General features: G+C 43.0%; 1 protein-coding gene across 2 annotated transcripts; it reads left to right on the top strand.

The window, feature by feature from the left end:
- Positions 1-147: 147 nt before the first annotated feature.
- Positions 148-21,792, top strand: LOC110498080 (inositol-trisphosphate 3-kinase A). Of its 2 annotated transcripts, none has more exons than XM_021574653.3 (7): positions 148-1,195; positions 16,429-16,528; positions 16,775-16,988; positions 19,542-19,746; positions 20,019-20,120; positions 20,503-20,574; positions 20,843-21,792. In XM_021574653.3, the coding sequence occupies exons 1-7, from the start codon at positions 764-766 to the stop codon at positions 21,074-21,076; spliced, it is 1,359 nt and encodes a 452-aa protein (XP_021430328.2). In that variant the 5' UTR covers positions 148-763; the 3' UTR covers positions 21,077-21,792. The 2 variants fall into 2 exon arrangements, with proteins under 2 accessions (XP_021430328.2, XP_021430329.2); XM_021574654.3 differs by having other exon boundaries at positions 209-1,195; positions 16,432-16,528.
- Position 21,793: the final 1 nt, after the last annotated feature.

Genomic DNA, 21,793 nt, shown 5'->3' on the forward strand with positions numbered 1-21,793 from the left:
GTGAAAAATGAACATCAATTCAGTTTGGGTTACATTAACTTTATATTGCCTTTGTTTGTGCAGCTACAGTGAAAATATTTCTCATTCAACGTCATAGTTTTTCAGTGAGAGATTTGAACCCCTCTTGATTTTGTTCAGTTGACAACTACAACAGCTGGAACAGGTGTAGCCTGTTTTTGGCCCTCTACCGCTTGTGCGCAGTGGGTGATATCTGTTTTGCAGAGAGTGCAAGACTGAATGAGGAAGTAACGTGAAAACTCAAAATACAAGGTTTGCTATGCGGGATCCTTAGGACGTCCCTACCCCATTGGAGTTGATATTTAAACGGGTTACGGTAAGGGTTAGGTTGTGAGTTAAGGTTTAGTGTTTTGGGCGTCCCAAGGATACCGGATTGCACTGACCATATATTTCTGCCAGGAAGAGAGACGAAATCAATACGGAAGATAAAAGCGTGTGTCTTTGGTTAACACTGTCGACGAGATGTGAGCTAAGGCAAGGGGTTCCCCAAAACACCAGTCAGCAAATTGGACCGCCGATGACGACCGCCTGAAACGTCTCGTTTTTATCGGACAGTGGCCGAAACAGATGAAAACCTATTGCAATATTGCACAATATTTAATACACTGAGACTTGGACTCAAAAATAGTAGGCCTACTGTATTGAGATGGCCACGTTTGATTGACAGCGGTTAAATTCAATCGTAGCGCCGTACAATTTTGATAACACCGCGTCCGTTGTGAACACGCTCACGTTCATCAGTCGAATGCCGAAGGAGAGAGAGAAGAGGAGAAAGGCCTCCAAGGAGGCAGGGCTGTCTGGCGCTGGTATTAGTGATGGGTTCGTTAAAGAGCGCAGAACAAGCCGCAGAGCATCTGAGCTTCGCGATGAACTCTGCCAGGCGAAAGAAGTAAAGTTATCTGAGTTTAACACCACTCAAGTGCAAACTAGTATGATGGAGGCGCTCCGTGTACCGCAGGTGACAATAACCCCAGATGGAGGCTGCTCGCGTGAGATCCAGCAGGAGGACTGGGCTGATGTGGAAGGCTCGCTGCGACGGAAATTGTCAAACTCCTCGATCTCCTCAACAGGTTCCTCCATCATGTTGGAAGAGTCAGAGGATGACATTCTGAGTGACAACGAGACAAAGAGCAAGGGCAATATCACTTTAGAACATTTGTGTGAGGACACGAGTGAAGTGAGTATAGACTATTCTTCATTCAAATACAGTAATATTGTTGTTACGTTGTAATTACACCCAATTACACCCAGAGCACTGTAACTCTGGGGGGAAATAGTTAGACTATTATCTTATATTATCTTATATTCTATTGGATTCTATTCTAACCGGGGGCAGACTGGCTGGTCATTTGGGCTGGTCAATCTTTTGCCTAGTGGGCCTGTCTAACCTGTTATTTTTTGTGTGCAAAATGATCAGGATCTGGCTAATAATGGGGGCCTCAAGGAAAAAATGGTCTGGTGTGCTAGAAATGCCAAGACGGAATTCTGGTCCCAGTCTGACCATGATCTACCTGTCAGCCCGAGGCTACTAATGGAATTCTGGTCCCAGTCTGACCATGATCTACCTGTCAGCCCGAGGCTACTATAAAACACGATTTACTGGTGAATGTTATACAAACTTTGTATTATTGGAGGACCAAAATAGCCGATACCGATTAATCGGCCGATTTTTAAAAAACATTTTTTATTTGTAATAATGACAATTACAACAATACTGAATGAACACTTATTTTAACTTAATATAAAACATAAAATACAATCAATTTAGCCTCAAATAAATAATGAAACATGTTCAATTTGGTTTAAATCATGCAAAAACAAAGTGTTGGAGCAGAAAGTAATATGTGCCATGTAAAAATATGTGCCATGTAAAATATGTGCCATGTAAAAAAGCTAACATTTAAGTTCCTTGCTCAGAACATGAGAACATATGAAAGTTGGTGGTTCCTTTTAACATGAGACTTCAATATTCCAAGGTAAGAGGTTTTAGGTTGTAGTTAATATAGTATTTATAGGACTATTTCTCTCTATACCATTTGTATTTCATATACCTTTGACTATTGGATGTTCTTATAGGCACTATAGTATTGCCAGTGTAACAGTATAGCTTCCGTATCCCTCCTCGCCCCTCCCTGGGCTCGAACCAGGAACACATCGACAACAGCCACACTCGAAGCATCGTTACCCATCACTCCACAAAAGCCGCGGACCTTGCAGCGCAAGGGGAATAACTACTCCAAATCTAAAAGCAAGTAACGTTTGAAACAGTATTAGCGCACACCCAGCTAACTAGCTAGCTAGCCATTTCACATTGGTTACACCAGCCATTAAGCTGATAGGCTTGAAGTCATAAACAGCGCTGTGCTTGCGAAGAGCTGCTGGCAAAACGCACGAAGGTGCTGTTTGAATGAATGAATACGGGCCTGCTGCTGCTCAGTCAGACTGCTCTATCAAATCAGACTTAATTATAACATAATAACGCACAGAAATACGAGCCTTTGGTCATTAATATGATCGAATCCGGAAACTATCATTTCGAAAACAAAACATTTATTATTTCCGTGAAATACGGAACCGTTCGGTATTTTATCTAACGGGTGGCATCCCTAAGTCTAAATATTCTTGTTACATTGCACAACCTTCAATCTATGTCATAATTATGTAAAAGTCTGGCAAATTAGTTCGCAATGAGCCAGGCAGCCCAAACTTGCATATACCCTGACTCTACGTGCAATGAACGCAAGAGAAATTACACAATTTCACCTGGTTAATATTGCCTGCTAAACTGGATTAGTAGTTATAACTAGTGATTATGATTGATTGTTTTTTATAAGATAATTTTAATGCTAGCTAGCAATTTACCTTGGCTTCTACTGCATTCGAGTAACAGGCAGATTACTCGTGGAGTGCAATGGTTAGAGCGTTGGACTTGTTAACTGTGCGGTTGCAAGATTGGAACCCTGAGCTGACAAGTTGACAATCTGTCGTTCTGCCCCTGAACAAGGCAGTTAACCCACAGTTCATAGGCAGTCATTGGAAACAAGAATGTGTTCTTAACTGACTTGTCTAGTTAAATAAAAGTTATTAAATACATTTTTTTTACATTTAAATTGAAAAAATAATCGTCAATCAGCGCCCAAAAATACAAATTTCTGATTGTTATGAAAACATAATTAATCGGCCAATTTGGCACATTTTGCAATGGGGTGGGGAGATTTTTTTGAGGTTTTACAAGCTAATTTTATGCAATTCTACACATTTTGCCATGACTTATGCCATGTTAATATGATATCTGAGTGAGAGTGACCAACAAAATGAATGGTGTCTCTCTGGAGGTCAGGGCCCCAGGGCAGGTGCCTAGTTGGTAATTCAGCCATGATTACTACAAGTTTGGCAAGACTAAGTAGACTAATTAACCAATCTAACAAATGTTATCTGACATGGCCATGGGCTAATTGAGTGACTGTCATTGGGTGACATAACAAGAGGAAATCTGCTGATGCACTACCAAGTTTCAAAGTTGCACCTTATGTATTCTACTATTCTAACTCTCAACAGTAAGTTGAGACCCAACTAAGATCCTAAAAAAAAAATATATATATATATATATATATATATATATATATATATATATATATAAAAATTAAAATAATTACAGATGTCCGGACCTCGGTGTTCTCATACAGTTGAAGTTGGAAGTTTACATACACTTAGGTTGGAGTCATTAACTTCTTGGTGACAGGGGGGCAGTATTGAGTAGCTTGGATGAATAAGGTGCCCAGAGTAAACTGCCTGCTACTCTGTCCCAGATGCTAATATATGCATATTATTAGTAGTATTGGATAGAAAACACTCTGAAGTTTCTAAAACTGTCATATGGCAGGCGAAAACCTGAGACAAATCCAACCCGGAAGTAGGAAATCTGAGGTTTGTAGTTTCATTTAAGTGATTGCCTATCCAATATGCTGTGTCTATGGGGCCAGATTGCACTTCCCAAGGCTTCCAGCAGATGTCAACCGTCTTTAGAAAGTTGTTTGAGGCTTCTATTGTGGAAGGGTGTCGAATTTGAGCTGTTTCAACAAGTGGACTAGGCTGAGGCGCGGTCATGCGGGCACGCCGTGCCTTCTTTTTCCTCTGTAATGAATACGCTATTGTCCGGTTGGAATATTATTGAAGATTTCAAACATCGTTTGACATGTTTCTAAAAACTGTAATGGAACTCTTTTAACTTTTCGTCTGGATTTTGCGCTCTCGCATTGTGTCTTTGGAATTGTGAACTAAACTTGCGAACAAAACGGAAGTATTTGGACATAAATATGGACGTAATCGAACAAAACAAACATTTCTAGTGGAAGTGGGAGTCCTGGGAGTGCATTCCGACGAAGATCAGCAAAGGTAAGTGAAGATTTATAATGCTATTTATGACTTTTGTTGACTCCACAATTTGGCGGGTAACTTTATGGCTTGCATTTGTGGCTGAACGCTGTTCTCAGATAATTGAATATTGTGCTTTTGCCGTAAAGCTTTTTTGAAATCTGACACATCGGTTCCATTAAGAACAAGTTTATCTTTAATTCTATGTAAAACATGTATCTTTCATCAAAGTTTATGATGAGTATTTCTGTTATTTGATGTGGCTCTGCAATTTCTCCGGATGTTTTGGAGGAATTTCTGAACATGGCGCCAATGTAAACTGAGGTTTTGGGATATAAATATGAACTTGATCGAACAAAACATACATGTATTGTGTAACATTGAGGCCTGGGAGTGTCATCTAATGAAGATCGTCAAAGGTTAGTTTATCTGTATTTTTGCTTTTTGTGACACCTCTCTTTGGTTGGAAAATGGCTGAATGCTTTGTGACTAGTTGCTGACCTAACATAATGATATGTTCTGCTTTCGCTGAAAAGCCTTTTTGAAATCTGACACTGTGGTTGAATTAACGAGAAGTGTATATTTAAAATGGTGTAAAATACTTGTATGGTTAAGGAATTTTAATTATGAGATTTCTGTTGTTTTGAATTTGGCGCCCTGCAATTTCACTGGCTGTTGGTGAGTTGGGACGCCAGCATCCCGAATGATCCGAGAGAGGTTAAAACTTGTTTTTCAACCACTCCACACATTTCTTGTTAACAAACTATAGTTTTGGCAAGTTGGTTAGGACATCTACTTCGTGCATGACACAAGTAATTTCCAACAATTGTTTACAGACAGATTATTTCACTTATAATTCACTGTATCACAATTCCAGTGGGTCAGAAGTTTACATACACTAAGTTGACTGTGCCTTTAAACAGCTTGGAAAGTTCCAGAAAATGATGTCATGGCTTAGAAGCTTCTGATAGGTTAATTGACATAATTTGATTCAATTGGAGGTGTACTTGTGGATGTATTTCAAGGCGTATCTTCAAACCCAGTGCCCCTTTACTTGACATATTGGGAAAATCAAAAGAAATCAGCTAAGACCTCAAAAATAAAATTGTAGACCTCCACATGTCTGGTTCATCCTTGGGAGCAATTTCCAAACGCCTGAAGGTACCACGTTCATCTGTACAAATCATACTATGCAAGTATAAATACCATGGGACCTTGCAGCCATCATACCGCTCAGGAAGGAGATGTGTTCTGTCTCCTAGAGATTAACGTACTTTGGTGCGAAAAGTGCAAATCATTCCCAGAACAACAGCAAAGGACATTGTAAAGATGCTGGAGGAAACAGGTACAAAAGTATCTATATCCACAGTAAAACGAGGCCTATATCGACATAACCTGAAAGGAAGCTCAGCAAGGAAGAAGCCACTGATCCAAAAACGCCATAAAAACGCCAGACTATGGTTTGCAACTGCACATGGGGACAAAGATCGTACTTTTTGGAGAAATGTCCTCTGGTCTGATGAAACAAAAATAGAATTGTTTGGTCATAATGACCATCGTTATGTTTGGAGGAAAAAGGGAGATACTTGCAAGCCGAAGAACACCATCCCATCCGTGAAGCACAGGGGTGGCAGCATCATGTTGTGGTGGTGCTTTGCTGCAGGAGGGACTGGAGCATTTCACAAAATAGATGGCATCATGAGACAGGAAAATTATGTGGATATATTGAAGCAACATCTCAAGACATCAGTCAGGAAGTTAAAGCTTGGTCGCAAATGGGTCTTCCAAATAGACAATGACCCCACGCATACTTTCAAAGTTGTTGCAAAATGGCTTAAGGACAACAACGTCAAGGTATTGGAGTGGCCATCACAAGCCCTGACCGCAATCCCATAGAGAATTTGTGGGCAGAACTGAAAAAGCCTGTGCGAGCAAGGAGGCTTACAAACCTGACTCAGTTATACCAGCTCTGTCAGGAGGAATGAGCCAAAATTCACCCAACTTATTGTGGGAAGCTTGTGGAAGGCTACCTGAAACGTTTGACCCAATTTAAACATTTTAAAGGCAATGCTGCCAAATACTAATTGAGTGTATGTAAACTTCTGACCCACTGGGATTGTGATGAAAGAAATAAAAGCTGAAATAAATCATTCTCTCTAATATTATTCTGACATTTCACATTCTTAAAATAAAGTGGTGATCCTAACTGACCTAAGACAGGGAATATTTACTCAGATTAAATGTCAGGAATTGTGAAAAACTGAGTTTAAATGTATTTCGCTAAGGTGTATGTAAACTTCCGACTTCAACTGTATGTAGCTACGGCCCTGAAAGCAAGACACAGACACAGAAACCCTGCAGCGCCCATCCAGAGTCCCGCTCCTGTCCAGCAGCCACCAGCTCCACTACCTCCACCTGGTTACTGGCAGTACCCCAATGCCTGGCCTGCACCTCAGGTCCAGAGTACCACAGAACCGACAAACTGTATCCTGTGTACCAGGCAGTGCAGCAGCCTCTGATTGCTTGGGCCCGGCTTGGCCCGCCTGCTAGTTCAGCCGCCACCCGGACTCCAGCATGTCAGGTGGTCACCAGCTCCCAAGGAGATTCTTCAGCCTGTGCCTTCGCCAGTGCCTTCGCCAGTGCCTTGGCCTATCAGATGGCCCAAGGACTCCAGCATGTCCAGCCAGAAATGCAGAACCCTGAGCTTCAAGCAGCCATGCAACCCCCTGTGCACCATTGTGCCAGTCCGCTCAGCAGCTGCCCGAGTTGACCCCAGGCCTGCCAGAGTTGACTCCAAACCTGCCACTTGCACCGATGCCATGATGGGCGTCCATTCACGCTCCTATGTCGGTGCTGGAACCAACCCGGCCTCCACGGCTCCCATTCCCATTCCTTGAGACAGCCGAGCATTTGCCAGAGCTGCACCCAGACACGTCGTCCAAAGCATTCCAGTCAGCCAACCTGATGACAGTGATGCAGCCAGACCAGCGACTGCCACAGAGCCCCAAGCCATTTCACTAGGCTTGTATACTGGGGTATTGTATACCGGGGTATTTAGAAATAGTCAAAGGATGGTTTTTCAATACCGTAAATACAGTTTAAACTATTTAAAAGTGTTTTCATACATTTGAATATTTGTAGCTATATTTGTAAATACCTAAAGTCATCTTGTGCAAGACATTAGGACATAAAGAAGATTGCGTTCTTCATTTCACCTGTCACATTATTTTTCATTATGAAGCTTTACCGGTAGTCCTGAGTCACGTGCTGTTTGTTTACAAGCACACAAAGATGAGAGACCGGCTTGTGAGTCACTCACTGTTGTTCAGCACGCCCCAGGTGATCTAGTTGCAGTTTGGAATTCACAACTAAATGTCACAAGGATGATGTTGGAGAGACGAAGCAGGTACGGGGAGTCAAACATGTAATAAGGACCGGACATGGAACGAGACAGGAACAGCGTCAGCACATGAGTAACACAGACAAATAACAGTTTTTGCAGCAGTGGGGAACAGAGCAAGGGAACTGACAAATATAGGGGAGGTAATAAGCAGGTGATGAGTGAGTCCAGGTGAGTCCAATGTCGCTGATGCAAGTGACGAGGGAAGGCAGGTGTGCGTAATAGATGGCAGGAGTGAGTGATGCAGGGCAGCCTGGCGCCCTCAAGTGCCAGGGGGGAAGAGCGGGAGCAGACGTGACAGTACGCCCTCCCCTGTAGGGGCGCCACATGGCATCCCACCTGGGCGAACCGGCCGAGACATGGGCGCTGGGCAAGCCAGCTGGGGCGTGGAAGCCCCACAAACCGGCAGTTGCGAGTGAGCCGCCTGAGGCATGGAAGCCCGACGATCCGGCTGAAGCAAGACACCTGTCGATCCCGCTGCAGCGAGGGAGCCCAGTGATCCGGTGGAGTGTGACGTGGGATGGAAACCTTGCGAGCCAACCGAGGCAAGGAAACCTACGAGCCGACGAGCTGGCTAGGCACCCCCGGTTCCATTGGTGGCAAACCAGAGCCGATGTCACCACCAACCGGAATGCCAGTACTCCCCGATGCTTCGTATGTTGGCTGCTGCATTCTTTCACAAGGATGACGCTGGAGAGATGAAGCAGGTACGGGGAGTCAAACATTTAATACAGAACGGACATGGAACGAGACAGGAACAGCGTCAGCAAACGAGAAATACAGACAATAAACAATTAATGCAGCAGCAGGGAACAGAGCAAGGGAACTGACAAATATAGGGGAGGAAATAAACAGGTGATGACTGAGTCCAGTTGAGTCCAATATCGCTGATGCGCGTGACAAGGGAAGGCAGGTGTGCGTTATAGATGGCAGGATGCATGATTTGTGATGCAGGGCAGCCTGGCGCCCTCAATCGCCTGGGGGGAGGGGGGAGCAGGAGCAGTTGCAGTTTGGAATTCACAACTAAATGTCACAAGGATGATGTTGGAGAGACGAAGCAGGTACGGGGAGTCAAACATGTAATAAGGACCGGACATGGAACGAGACAGGAACAGCGTCAGCACATGAGTAACACAGACAAATAACAGTTTTTGCAGCAGTGGGGAACAGAGCAAGGGAACTGACAAATATAGGGGAGGTAATAAGCAGGTGATGAGTGAGTCCAGGTGAGTCCAATGTCGCTGATGCAAGTGACGAGGGAAGGCAGGTGTGCGTAATAGATGGCAGGAGTGAGTGATGCAGGGCAGCCTGGCGCCCTCAAGTGCCAGGGGGGAAGAGCGGGAGCAGACGTGACAGTACGCCCTCCCCTGTAGGGGCGCCACATGGCATCCCACCTGGGCGAACCGGCCGAGACATGGGCGCTGGGCAAGCCAGCTGGGGCGTGGAAGCCCCACAAACCGGCAGTTGCGAGTGAGCCGCCTGAGGCATGGAAGCCCGACGATCCGGCTGAAGCAAGACACCTGTCGATCCCGCTGCAGCGAGGGAGCCCAGTGATCCGGTGGAGTGTGACGTGGGATGGAAACCTTGCGAGCCAACCGAGGCAAGGAAACCTACGAGCCGACGAGCTGGCTAGGCACCCCCGGTTCCATTGGTGGCAAACCAGAGCCGATGTCACCACCAACCGGAATGCCAGTACTCCCCGATGCTTCGTATGTTGGCTGCTGCATTCTTTCACAAGGATGACGCTGGAGAGATGAAGCAGGTACGGGGAGTCAAACATTTAATACAGAACGGACATGGAACGAGACAGGAACAGCGTCAGCAAACGAGTAATACAGACAATAAACAATTAATGCAGCAGCAGGGAACAGAGCAAGGGAACTGACAAATATAGGGGAGGAAATAAACAGGTGATGACTGAGTCCAGTTGAGTCCAATATCGCTGATGCGCGTGACAAGGGAAGGCAGGTGTGCGTTATAGATGGCAGGATGCATGATTTGTGATGCAGGGCAGCCTGGCGCCCTCAATCGCCTGGGGGGAGGGGGGAGCAGGAGCAGACGTGACACTAAATGTTTCCCAGCTACATATCTTATAACTATTAAGATAACTGTCTAGAATGTTTCGCAATGCTTTGAAGTTGTGCATTTGTTTTGCTAATTTAGTAGCTATCTAGCTAAATTGTTAGCGTCTTCCAAAATCTAGCTTCACTTGGTAACAGCACCCTCCTGGATCAAGTGCATTGGATCAAGTGCATTGCTGTCTAATATTAATTTTGTGCGTGCTGCCAACTGAGTAGCATTTTTGAGTTACTTATATAACTTTATGAGATGGGATGTCTATCCTGAAAATAGTTTAGGTCAGATACTGTGTAAAATGTCTGCAATGCGCTCATTAGCATTTAGTTAGCATTCTCTATGGGATTTTACATGTACTTGTTAGCATTGCCAACCTTTGGATTACTGAGGCAGAGTGGGGTTTGAAAATAGCGCCCCTTGTGTTCAGTGCCGGTATTACCGCAAATCCCAGTATGGCACTATGTCGTTATGAAGTTATGGCAATCTGGATACCGCCCAAGCTCACGTTTCAGATTGTACTCCCTTGTACTAGGCTTGATCACCGACAATGACGAGACAGCCTATAGGGAGGAGGTCAGAGACCTGACCGGGTGGTGCCAGAATAACAACCTATCCCTCAACGTAACCAAGACTAAGGAGATGATTGTGGACTACAGGAAAAGGAGCACCGAGCACGTCCCCATTCTCATCGACGGGGCTGTAGTGGAGCAGGTTGAGAGCTTCAAAATCCTTGGTATCCACATCAACAACAAACGAGATTGGTCCAAACACACCAAGACAGTCGTGAAGAGGGCACGACAAAGCCTATTCCCCCTCAAGAAACTAAAAAGATTTGGCATGGGTCCTGAGATCCTCAAAAGGTTCTACAGCTGCAACATCGAGAGCATCCTGACTGGTTGCATCACTGCCTGGTATGGCAATTGCTCGGCCTCCGACCGCAAGGCACTTCAGAGGGTAGTGCGTATGGCCCAGTACATCACTGGGGCAAAGCTGCCTGCCATCCAGGACCTCTACACCAGGCGGTGACAGAGGAAGGCCCCAGTGATCACCCCAGCCACCCCAGTCATAGACTGTTCTCTCTACTACTGCATGGCAAGCGGTACAGGAGTGCCAAGTCTAGGACAAAAAGGTTTCTCAACAGTTTTTACCCCCAAGCAATAAGACTCCTGAACAGGTAACCAAATGGTTACCCGGACTATTTGCATTGTGTCGTCCCCCCCAAACCCCTCTTTTACGCTGCTGCTACTCTCTGTTTATCTTATATGCATAGTCACTTTAACTATACCTATACATTCATGTACATACTACCTAAATGGCTTGACCAACCAGTGCTCCCGCACATTCGCTAACCGGGCTATCTGCATTGTGTCCCACCACCCGCCAACCCCTCTTTTTACGCTTCTGCTACTCTCTGTTCATCATATATGCATAGTCACTTTAACGATACCTACATGTACATACTACCTCAATAAGCCTGACTAACAGGTGTCTGTATGTAGCCTTGCTACTCTTTTTTCAAATGTCTTTCTACTGTTGTTTTATTTCTTTACTCACACACACACACACACACACACACACACACACACACACACACACACACACACACACACACCTTTTTTCCCCGCACCATTGGTTAGAGCCAGTAAGTAAACATTTCACTGTAAGGTCTACCTACACCTGTTGTATTCGGCGCACGTGATAAATAAACTTTGATTTGATTTGAATTACAGACACTGTACTCTAATGGTTTATTTTGACTTGTTTGTGATCATGTCAGATAGCTAACTATTGGCCTATCTTAAATGTAATCTTCAGACATGAATCGAGTTGTCTGTGAAACAACACAGAAGTGGAAAGGAATTAGATTACCCCCCATCTTAAATGAAAACTCCACCCAAAAACAATATTTTGGTATTTGTTCCATTAGTCCATTGTTGACATAGTCCCAAACTGTTTTCTTGTCAGTACTCAAGTTTTCAAGATATGTAACTTTCAAAATACAGAAATCAGCCCTGTATGATGGATTTAGCATCATGTGATGATTTCTATATATATTCTTATTTTGAAAGTTACATATCTTGAAAACTTGAGTGCTAACAAGCAAAACATTTTGGGACAATGTCAACAATGGACTAATGAAACAAATGCCAAAAGTTCGTTTTTGGGTGGAATTTTCCTTTAATTGAGTATACTCCCTTCATGTATGATGGTCTTCAAAAAGTTTGAAACCACCCTGGTCTCTCGTCTGAGGCGGCCATCTTGTTTTAGCATTGTCTTTTAACACAGAATACAGGTGCTGCTGTACACCTGACCTATGATTCAGGAGGACTGAGGGTGGTGCTGTATTTGACTTCAACACTTGACTGATGACTTGCATTGATAAAGTAGTGATACAGTTGTGATTTCAGGACAATACCGTAGTTTTAAACCCTAGAACATAAAAGTAGCTGTGAATAACAACACAGCAAATTCTCCAGTGTTAAAAAAAACTAAAATGTGAGTGTTACATCAACAGTGTAAGTATTGAGACACCAGAACAACATTTTGTATTTTGTATTTATTTAACCTTTATTTAACTAGGCAAGAGAGAGTCATGGTTGTTGCATTCATTCACTTTCAGTACTACGCACTTCACCAAGTGAGATCCTAAGCAAATATGTTGTCATAAAACATATTTTTTTAACACAGTACCATACGTATTTCATAAGGCCTTATTTTGAGGGCCTAGTTTTACCCTAATAAAGGGGCCCGAAACTCATACATTACTTTGAACCAAAACCTTGACATCATTATCATATTTCCCGGCATGCTCTATTGTAGATAGATTTTTTGAATTGTTTGTATCAATATCTATGTTTTTTGCATGTACATTGATTTATTAATCAATTAATCTTATGCTACTCAAATATAAATGACAACATTTTCTAAATTAATCAAATATGTTACTTAGAATTATTGCTGCACCCATTACTGAAATGGTTGTCCCAGTTTAGATGCTTTAGGTAGTCTCATAGCTTAGCCTTCCCAACCCTGGCAGTCATTTTGAATACAGGTTGTGTATGATACAAAATTCTAAAAGTTGGATATCCCCACACTGGCTGGATTCCTATAGGATTTTCACATCACCTTGCACCTTGCAATCTCTGATTCAGAGGGGTTGGGTTAAATGTGGAAGACACATTTCAGTTGAATGCATTCAGTTGTGCAACTGACTAGGTATCCCCCTTTCCCTAAACCAGCATAATGTGACTTGCAGGCCTGATGTGGCCTATAAACCATGAATTTCAGGTCATTTTATTTAGCAGGCAATATTAACCAGGTGAAATTGTGTCACTTCTCTTGCGTTCATTGTATGCAGAGTCAGGGTATATGCAACAGTTTGGGCCGCCTGGCTCATTGCGAACAAATTTGCCAGAATTTTACGTAATTATGACATAACATTGAAGGTTGTGCAGTAACAGGAATATTTAGACTTAGGGATGCCACCTGTTAGATAAAATACGGAACTGTTCTGTATTTCACTGAAAGAATGAATGTTTTGTTTTCGAGACAGTTTCCGGATTCGACCATATTAATGACCTATGTGTTATTATGTTATAATTAAGTCTATGATTTGATAGAGCAGTCTGACTGAGCGATGGTAGGCACCAGCAGGCTCGTAAGCATTCATTCAAACAGCACTTTTGTGCGTTTTGCCAGCAGCTCTTCGCTGTGCTTCAAGCATTGCGCTGTTTATGGCTTCAAGCCCATCAACTCCCGAGATTAGGCTGGTGTAACTGATGTGAAATGGCTAGCTAGTTAGCGGGGAGTTCGCTAATAGCGTTTCAAAATTCACTCGCTCTGAGACCTGGAGTAGTTGTTCCCCTTGCTCTGCAAGGGCCGCGACTTTTGTGGAGTGATGGGTAACGATGCTTCGAGGGTGGCTGTTGTCGATGTGTTCCTGGTTCGAGCCCAGGTAGCGGCGAGGAGAGGGATGGAAGCTATACTGTTACACTGGCAATACTAAAGTGCCTATAAGAACATCCAATAGTCAAAGGTATATGAAATACAAATCGTATAGAGAGAAATAGTCCTATAATTTCTATAATAACTACAACCTAAAACTTCTTACCTGGGAATATTGAAGACTCATGTTAAAAGGAACCACCAGCTTTCATATGTTCTCATGTTCTGAGCAAGGAACTTAAACGTTAGCTTTCTTACATAGCACATATTGCATTTTTACTTTCTTCTCCAACACTTTGTTTTTGCATTATTTAAACCAAATTGAACATGTTTCATTATTTATTTGAGGCTAAATTGATTTCATTGATGTATTATATTAAGTTAAAATAAGTGTTAATTCAGTATTGTTGTAATTGTCATTATTACAAATACATTTTAAAAATAGCTTTTTTTGGTCCTCCAATAATCGTTATTGGTATCGGCGTTGAAAAATCATAATCGGTCGACCTCTACTTTGTACCTCTGTGTAACTCTTCAGAACTATGCTCAGCCAGCTCCATAGAAGGCTGTAGCTGTCAACTTCCTTTAAACACACTGAATACACATCGCCTGGCCCTGCTGGAAGGGAAGGCTGTGTACATTGTGGTGCTCACTGCTCAGTGTTCAGTGTTTCAACAGGGGCATGTCAGTATGACAGGCCACTTGAAAAGCTCTCAAACCCAACCCTTTTATTGATCTTTCTAGTCATTCAAAACAAACAATGGTAATGGAAAAAAGTGTCTCCCTGTTCTGAAAATAGAGTTTGCATTAACTCTCTATACCCTTTGTTTATAGCAGATAGAGTGTCCAGTCAGCCCCCATACTTGCAGTACAAGCCACCCCCATTGTCCTATGAGTCTATGACAAATGGTTGTGTGCCAATTTCAGCCACATTGACATTTAGGATTTGACCTTTCAACACAGAAAGAAAACTCCTACTTTGTACACTAAGTTATCCGTTCTCTGTATTTCTAGTATGACAGTAACTTGTAGTGAAAAAGAGGCTTGAATTTTTATGACATCACATTTATCGATGCTAGCAATTTGTAAAATATGCGTATGCTAATGCATGTTCATATTATAATGTGCCAGGTTGAGAAACCGAGTGAATCATACAGTATTGAGTGAATCAACAGCTTGAGTGAATCATACAGTATTGAGTGAATCAACAGCTTGAGTGAATCATACACAATTGTTACTCCCTTGTTCCTGTTCTTGTTACTGTTATGACATTGTAATTGGTCGAGTTCATTATGTAGTAGACTCTATTTGCAGCTGATTGTAGACGCCTTATTTTCTGTCAGTCTGTCAACCACATTAGGCCCGGCTTTACAAAGTGAGGTGTGTCCCAGAACTAACCAGGAATGTATTATCTAGAGGGTTATAGAAATAAACATTTTTACAAACATTGCGTTGTATTGTAGTTTGTGAGAGAACACACCTCATACAGTTAAAATGTAGCATTTATTTTCAGGAATTGAAATACGTTCCACAATGTTGAAATTCTACTTCATATTTTACACTACTTTTTTAGAATAACTGTGTAGCCACAAATGGAGGGGCTATATGTTCATATTTCTTTCTCTTGGCAGAGCACAGGGCTTTTTAAAAATACATGTTGATTAATAGGTTGTCACTATTACTATTGGTTATGTGTTTGAGAGAGTGTTGAAGGCCTGTGTGGAAATATGACACCCACACAGCCGACTATTATTACAACAACAATTCAACTTTATACACCACATCAACAACACCAGTGAATGGAGCATACCACTTGACATTTCAGAGTGGCTGTGGGATCTGTTATTGGTTTTGAGTGTGTACACTCAACAGAATGAGTTGTTTTTTCACTGAATCCAATGACCAGGGCTTTTCTTCCTTTTACTGCGATCTCAGCATACTGAATACCTCTGACCCCTGTCTTGGTCATAACCCTGAATCACTGTACATCTAGCTATGGTGAAATCTATCATCTCTGTGTCATCAAGCACAAGTACTTTTCTGTCTGTGAAGCATGTCTGCTGTGAACATGATGTGTGACTCACTCAACATCTCATCACACATGGGGAAACAATGTCATAATTTCTATGCCTGAATCATCCAGATCTCGTTGAACAAGATCTCCATGACTGTGTCTTAATGCAAATGCACATGGCAACAGCAAGTCAGTCAAGTGTGACTATACACAGCAGCTGGTAGGGAAATGTGAGTTCCATAGAAATGACAACATGTAGCGTAGAGACTAATATGTTTGCGGATGAGGCCAGGGTTAAGGGTCAGGGTTAGATTTGAGGCTAGGATTAGAGTTGAGCCTGGACGAGGACATGAAGCTAGGGTTAGTGACGTACAGTAACAAATGACGCAATTAACAGTGGCCAAGGGATTTAGACAGCTGACTGTCATCAACTGAATTCAAAACATGATTATTATCCAAGATCATTATCGCTGTACAACTTCATTTATATACACCCTACTGTTGAGGGCTGGCTTGAGGACAGTGTCTCTGCCTGGTTAATAATGACACAGATACTCCATAGAGGTAAAGCTGACTGTTCCTGTGCTTGGTCCTTCTTCAGCAGAGCAAACCTTGGTGGAAGATAAAGACTATTGTCAACTGGCCTTTTGTTTCCCCACAAAGAAGAAACCTGTCCTGGGTTCAACTAGCTGGACACAAAGGTAAAACACATTCACCATGGACGTGATCCCTCACCTATCACAGCAGCATACCAAGAACCAAGCACTAATGTAAGATGATGTGTACTGTACATCTTCCACACAAAATAAAGTACATGACACAGACAGTACTGTATACTACTGGCCACTTTGATACAATACTAACCCATTACACACAATGTCAGATTCCATCAGAAAATGTCAGTCGTTAGTGGTTTGCTGTGGAATGTCAGTGCTTATCTTTTCCAGGTAATTTCAAAGCTGGCGGCGAAGGCACCATTCTGAAGAAGTTCTCTGAGAATGAGAAGCTGTGTTTTGAGAGGCTGCAGGGAGACGTTCTCCAGGACTTTGTACCAGGATATTATGGTGTGGTGGAGAGGGATGGGGATCCCTTCCTACATATGACTGATCTATTAGTCAACTTTGATAGACCCAGTGTCATGGACTGCAAGATGGGAGTGAGGTAAGAGAGCAGCAGTAGTGAGTAGGGAGCAGCAGTAGTGAGTAGAGAGCAGCAGTAGTAAGTAGGGAGCAGCTAGGTGAGTAGGGAGCAGCAGTAGTGAGTAGGGAGCAGCTAGGTGAGTATGGAACAGCAGTAGTGAGTAGGGAGCAGCTAGGTGGGCAGGGAGCAGCTAGGTGAGTAGGGAGCAGCAGTAGTGAGTAGGGAGCAGCTAGGTGAGTAGGGAGCAGCAGTAGTGAGCAGGGAGCAGCTATGTGAGCAGGGAGCAGCAGTAGGGAGTAGAGAGCAGCAGTAGTGAGCAGGAAGCAGCTAGGTGAGCAGGGAGCAGCTAGGTGAGTACGGAGCAGCAGTAGTGAGTAGGGAGCAGCTAGGTGAGTAGGGAGCAGCAGTAGTGAGCAGGGAGCAGCTAGGTGAGCAGGGAGCAGCAGTAGGGAGTAGAGAGCAGCAGTAGTGAGCAGGAAGCAGCTAGGTGAGCAGGGAGCAGCTAGGTGAGTACGGAGCAGCAGTAGTGAGCAGGGAGCAGCAGTAGTGAGCAGGGAGCAGCTAGGTGAGTAGGGAGCAGCAGTAGTGAGTAGGGAGCAGCTAGGTTAGCAGGGAGCAGCTAGGTGAGTACGGAGCAGCAGTAGTGAGTAGGGAGCAGCTAGGTGAACAGGGAGCAGCTAGGTGAGTACGGAGCAGCAGTAGTGAGTAGGGAGCAGCTAGGTGAGTAGGGAGCAGCAGTAGTGAGTAGGGAGCAGCAGTATGTCTGTTCTATAATAATGTGTAGAACACTACATATGTCTGGCCCTATAGCAGGATTAAGCAATTTTGAGGAAATACTAACAAATCATTGTTGGACTACTGTAATTTATCTATATCCCTCTTACACGTCAGTGCTCCTGATAGTAGAACATACAGACTGTCAACCTGTTCTGTTTGCTCTTGATAAAACACCTGTTGTTACTGGTTCTCTGAGGATTTCCTGCCACACACAGCCGGTGGGGCGTCAAGGCACACAGAGAGGCCGTCACTACTGAGCCACATGTTTCCTGTACACAGCCAGAAAGAACCACACGCACGCACGCACGCACGCACGCACACACACACACACACAGTGGGGAGATGGGGTGCAGGCACAGGGTGTCCCTGGTGACTCCCTTTTGACAAACACACACAACCACCCAAGCTCTCTCACCTACTTCTAACAAACACTCATACTATCAACCAGTTAAACAGTCATGCTGTGTACTTTGGAGTCTCCTCATTGCTTCCTTTTTTTATACAGAGGAAGTTCAGAATGAAACTGAAATTCACTGAACATAGGACTCCACCAAGTAAGACTTAGGGTTCTATTAAATCCGCATAGCGGAAGTTCAGCGTTTCAGCATGCTTTAAATGTAAAGACAATGTTCCCGCGTTAGCGGAGACTTCCATTACGGTAAACGCTGCATATGTCAGATCAATCCTACATTACCTTTACATTTCTATTGTGTAATCTGTAACACTTCAGTGATACAGGTTGAATAGAAACCTTAGAAAGTCAATTCTACCATCTAAAGCATACAAAGGTCACATTATAAACTGGGTGGTTCGAGCCCTGAATGCTGATTGGCTGACAGCCGTGGTATACCACTGGTATGACAAAACATTTATTTTTACTGCTCTAATTACGTTAGTAAGCAGTTTATAACAGCAATAAGGCACCTTACGGGTTTGTGGAATATGGCCAATATACCACGGCTAAGGGCTGTATCCAGGCACTCCTCTTTGCGTCATTTTTTTAATTTTTTTTATTTCACCTTTATTTAACCAGGTAGGCAAGTTGAGAACAAGTTCTCATTTACAATTGCTCGACACATACAACGACACAGAGTTACACATGGAGTAAAACAAACATACAGTCAATAATACAGTATAAACAAGTCTATATACGATGTGAGCAAATGAGGTGAGATAAGGGAGGTAAAGGCAAAAAGGCCTTGGTGGCAAAGTAAATACAATATAGCAAGTAAAACACTGGAATGGTAGATTTGCAATGGGAGAATGTGCAAAGTAGAAATACAAATAATGGGGGTGCAAAGGAGCAAAATAAATAAATAAATTAAATACAGTAGGGAAAGAGGTAGTTGTTTGGGCTAAATTATAGGTGGGCTATGTACAGGTGCAGTAATCTGTGAGCTGCTCTGACAGTTGGTGCTTAAAGCTAGTGAGGGTGATAAGTGTTTCAAGTTTCAGAGATTTTTGTAGTTCGTTCCAGTCATTGGCAGCAGAGAACTGGAAGGAGAGGCGGCCAAAGAAAGAATTGGTCTTGGGGGTGACTAGAGAGATATACCTGCTGGAGCTTGTGCTACAGGTGGGAGATGCAATGGTCATGCAGAAGAACCACTCTTAGCCATGGTATATTGGCCATATACCACACCCCCCCGGGCCTTATTGCTTAAGTATAACATGCCATTGTCTGTAATGCCACTCAGCTATCATCATACACAACAAGACCAAATGAAAAGTCACTTAGCCGTGATGGTGCTAAATAGTGTCATGGCCCCTCAGCGTGTCTCCCTGTTGTCCTCTCCTCAGGACGTATCTGGAGGAGGAGGTGGTGCGAGCCCGAGAGCGGCCTAAGCTCCGTAGGGACCTGTTTGACAAGATGCTGGAGGTGGACAGTGAGGCCCCCAGCCCCCAGGAGCACCTCCAGAGGGCCGTCACCAAACCCCGCTACATGCAGTGGAGAGAGACCCTCAGCTCCACACACACACTGGGCTTCCGAATCGAAGGCATCAAAGCAAGTACCCACGTATCAACCTGAGTGTCAACATGAAGGAAGCAATTCAGTCAGTGTTCACTCAAAACGCAACCACATAGATCCCTTTTCATTTAAACCAGAACGTATACAAAAGGCTTATTCCTGGACTAAAAACTTTTTTCATGGTTCATTTTACAGTTTTTCATGTGAAGTTCATTACATACTGTATGCAATAAAGTAATGTCGGAGCCTTGACCTTGTTGCACGTGGACAGTGCTGCTTATCAACATATTGACCGTTCCTTCTCTCAGAAAGCTGACGGGACGTGTCACACGGATTTCAAGAAGACCCGGTCTAAGGAGGATATCACTCAGATCTTCAGGGACTTTGCCACAAACAACACAAACATACTAGTAGGTTGACAGCTACTAGTCTTACCTGTTATTGTGTTGCATCCGCATTCATTTGCATGGTCTGCTGATTTTTGACAAGTAGAGACATACAGTACATACCTGTCTTATGTAAAGTGAATACTTGAACAATCAAACAAATTGGTTTGACTTTACCTGTCTTTTGTAACATCTCATGAAAAGTGATACACATTGGTAAATATTTGGATATGATGAGCAACCCAAATGGCATTATACACTACAGTAGATCCTGTTGGAATGACAGATAGCAAATAGAATTGAACGACCTAGACATATAACCTCTGTTGGTTTAAGGAATTTATCAAGGGAGTTTCCCAAGTCTCAACTCTACAGCCAGAATAATTGTATTGCCTCTCTAATACAGAATTCCTACCTGAGTAAACTAGCAAAAATTCAACAAGCCCTGATGTCATCTGAGTTCTTCAAGAGACACGAGGTGAATATAGAAGCTTTAGTTCATCTGCACCTGTTTTCTGTTGACATTTGTTCATCCCACTAGATATATTAAACACATCTAAGAGCTTTTATGAGGTTTACCGGTAAATAATATACATTATAATACACACTGGGCAAAAATGTCAATTCAACATCTATTGCACGTCTGTTCAATGTAATTTCATTGAAATGATGTGGAAACACTGTTGATTCAACCAGTGTATGCCCAGTGGTTATTGTACTGAGTACACACGTCTTCTCTCTCCAAGGTGATTGGGAGCTCCCTCCTCTTCATTCATGACCACACTGACCGAGCTGAGGTTTGGCTCATTGACTTCGGCAAGACTACAGCTTTACCAGAGGGACAGACTCTGGACCACTCCATACCCTGGCAGGAGGGCAACCGAGAGGACGGATACATGTGGGGACTGGACAACCTGATGAGGACACTGGGCTCTTTGACTAACAAAGGAACTAGTGAAGGAAGTAATGAATGCCTTTAAGCTATGACCACCTGGGAGGGATTGGACTACCCCATTCCAGTAGTTAGAGGACCCTGGCAGTAATATACAGTCTCAAGGGGCCCCTCAATCACAAAGTATACATACTGTGTAAATCAAACTTACAGCTTATTCAGCACAACAAATTGTATCTCAGCGTATTGTTGAAGCTATTGTAGCATGGAGATAAGGGATTGCGTTTTTTAAAGTATGTCTGTGCCTTGTGAACAAACTATACATTTTAGGGGAATTTTAATGAATGCAAATTAATGAACAGACACAAACCTGTGATTGTAGTGCCTGTATATTCTAGAAAGCCATACAATACTATCGATGTAAGGGACAGTATTGCATAGAAATCCAACCCATTCCATATTCCAAGGTGTCATTAGATTTGATTGATTTCAGTTTTTGATATTCAAGCATGGTCTATTTTATTTTTTTTTGTTTTCAAACTTTATTGAAGACATTAGGCATACTGTATTCTAATACAGCTACATACACCAGTGCGTCTTTAGGATCATCTCATTATCATGACGAAGGATGAATGAAAAATGAATCACGCAAGTATTGTATTATGACAGTCCATGAGACTAACCTCAGAAAAACACTATTGCCTTGTCCCAATGAGTTAGAAATGGTTGTGTATTGGGAGTTTTTTCATATGTACAAGTAAAAATATGTCTTGCTGTATTATAAAACACTTATCAAAACACAAAG

The sequence above is a fragment of the Oncorhynchus mykiss genome, chromosome 19 (genome assembly GCF_057628025.1).
Source record: "Oncorhynchus mykiss isolate SJ-2025 chromosome 19, ASM5762802v1, whole genome shotgun sequence".
Classification (NCBI taxonomy): Eukaryota; Metazoa; Chordata; class Actinopteri; order Salmoniformes; family Salmonidae; genus Oncorhynchus; species Oncorhynchus mykiss.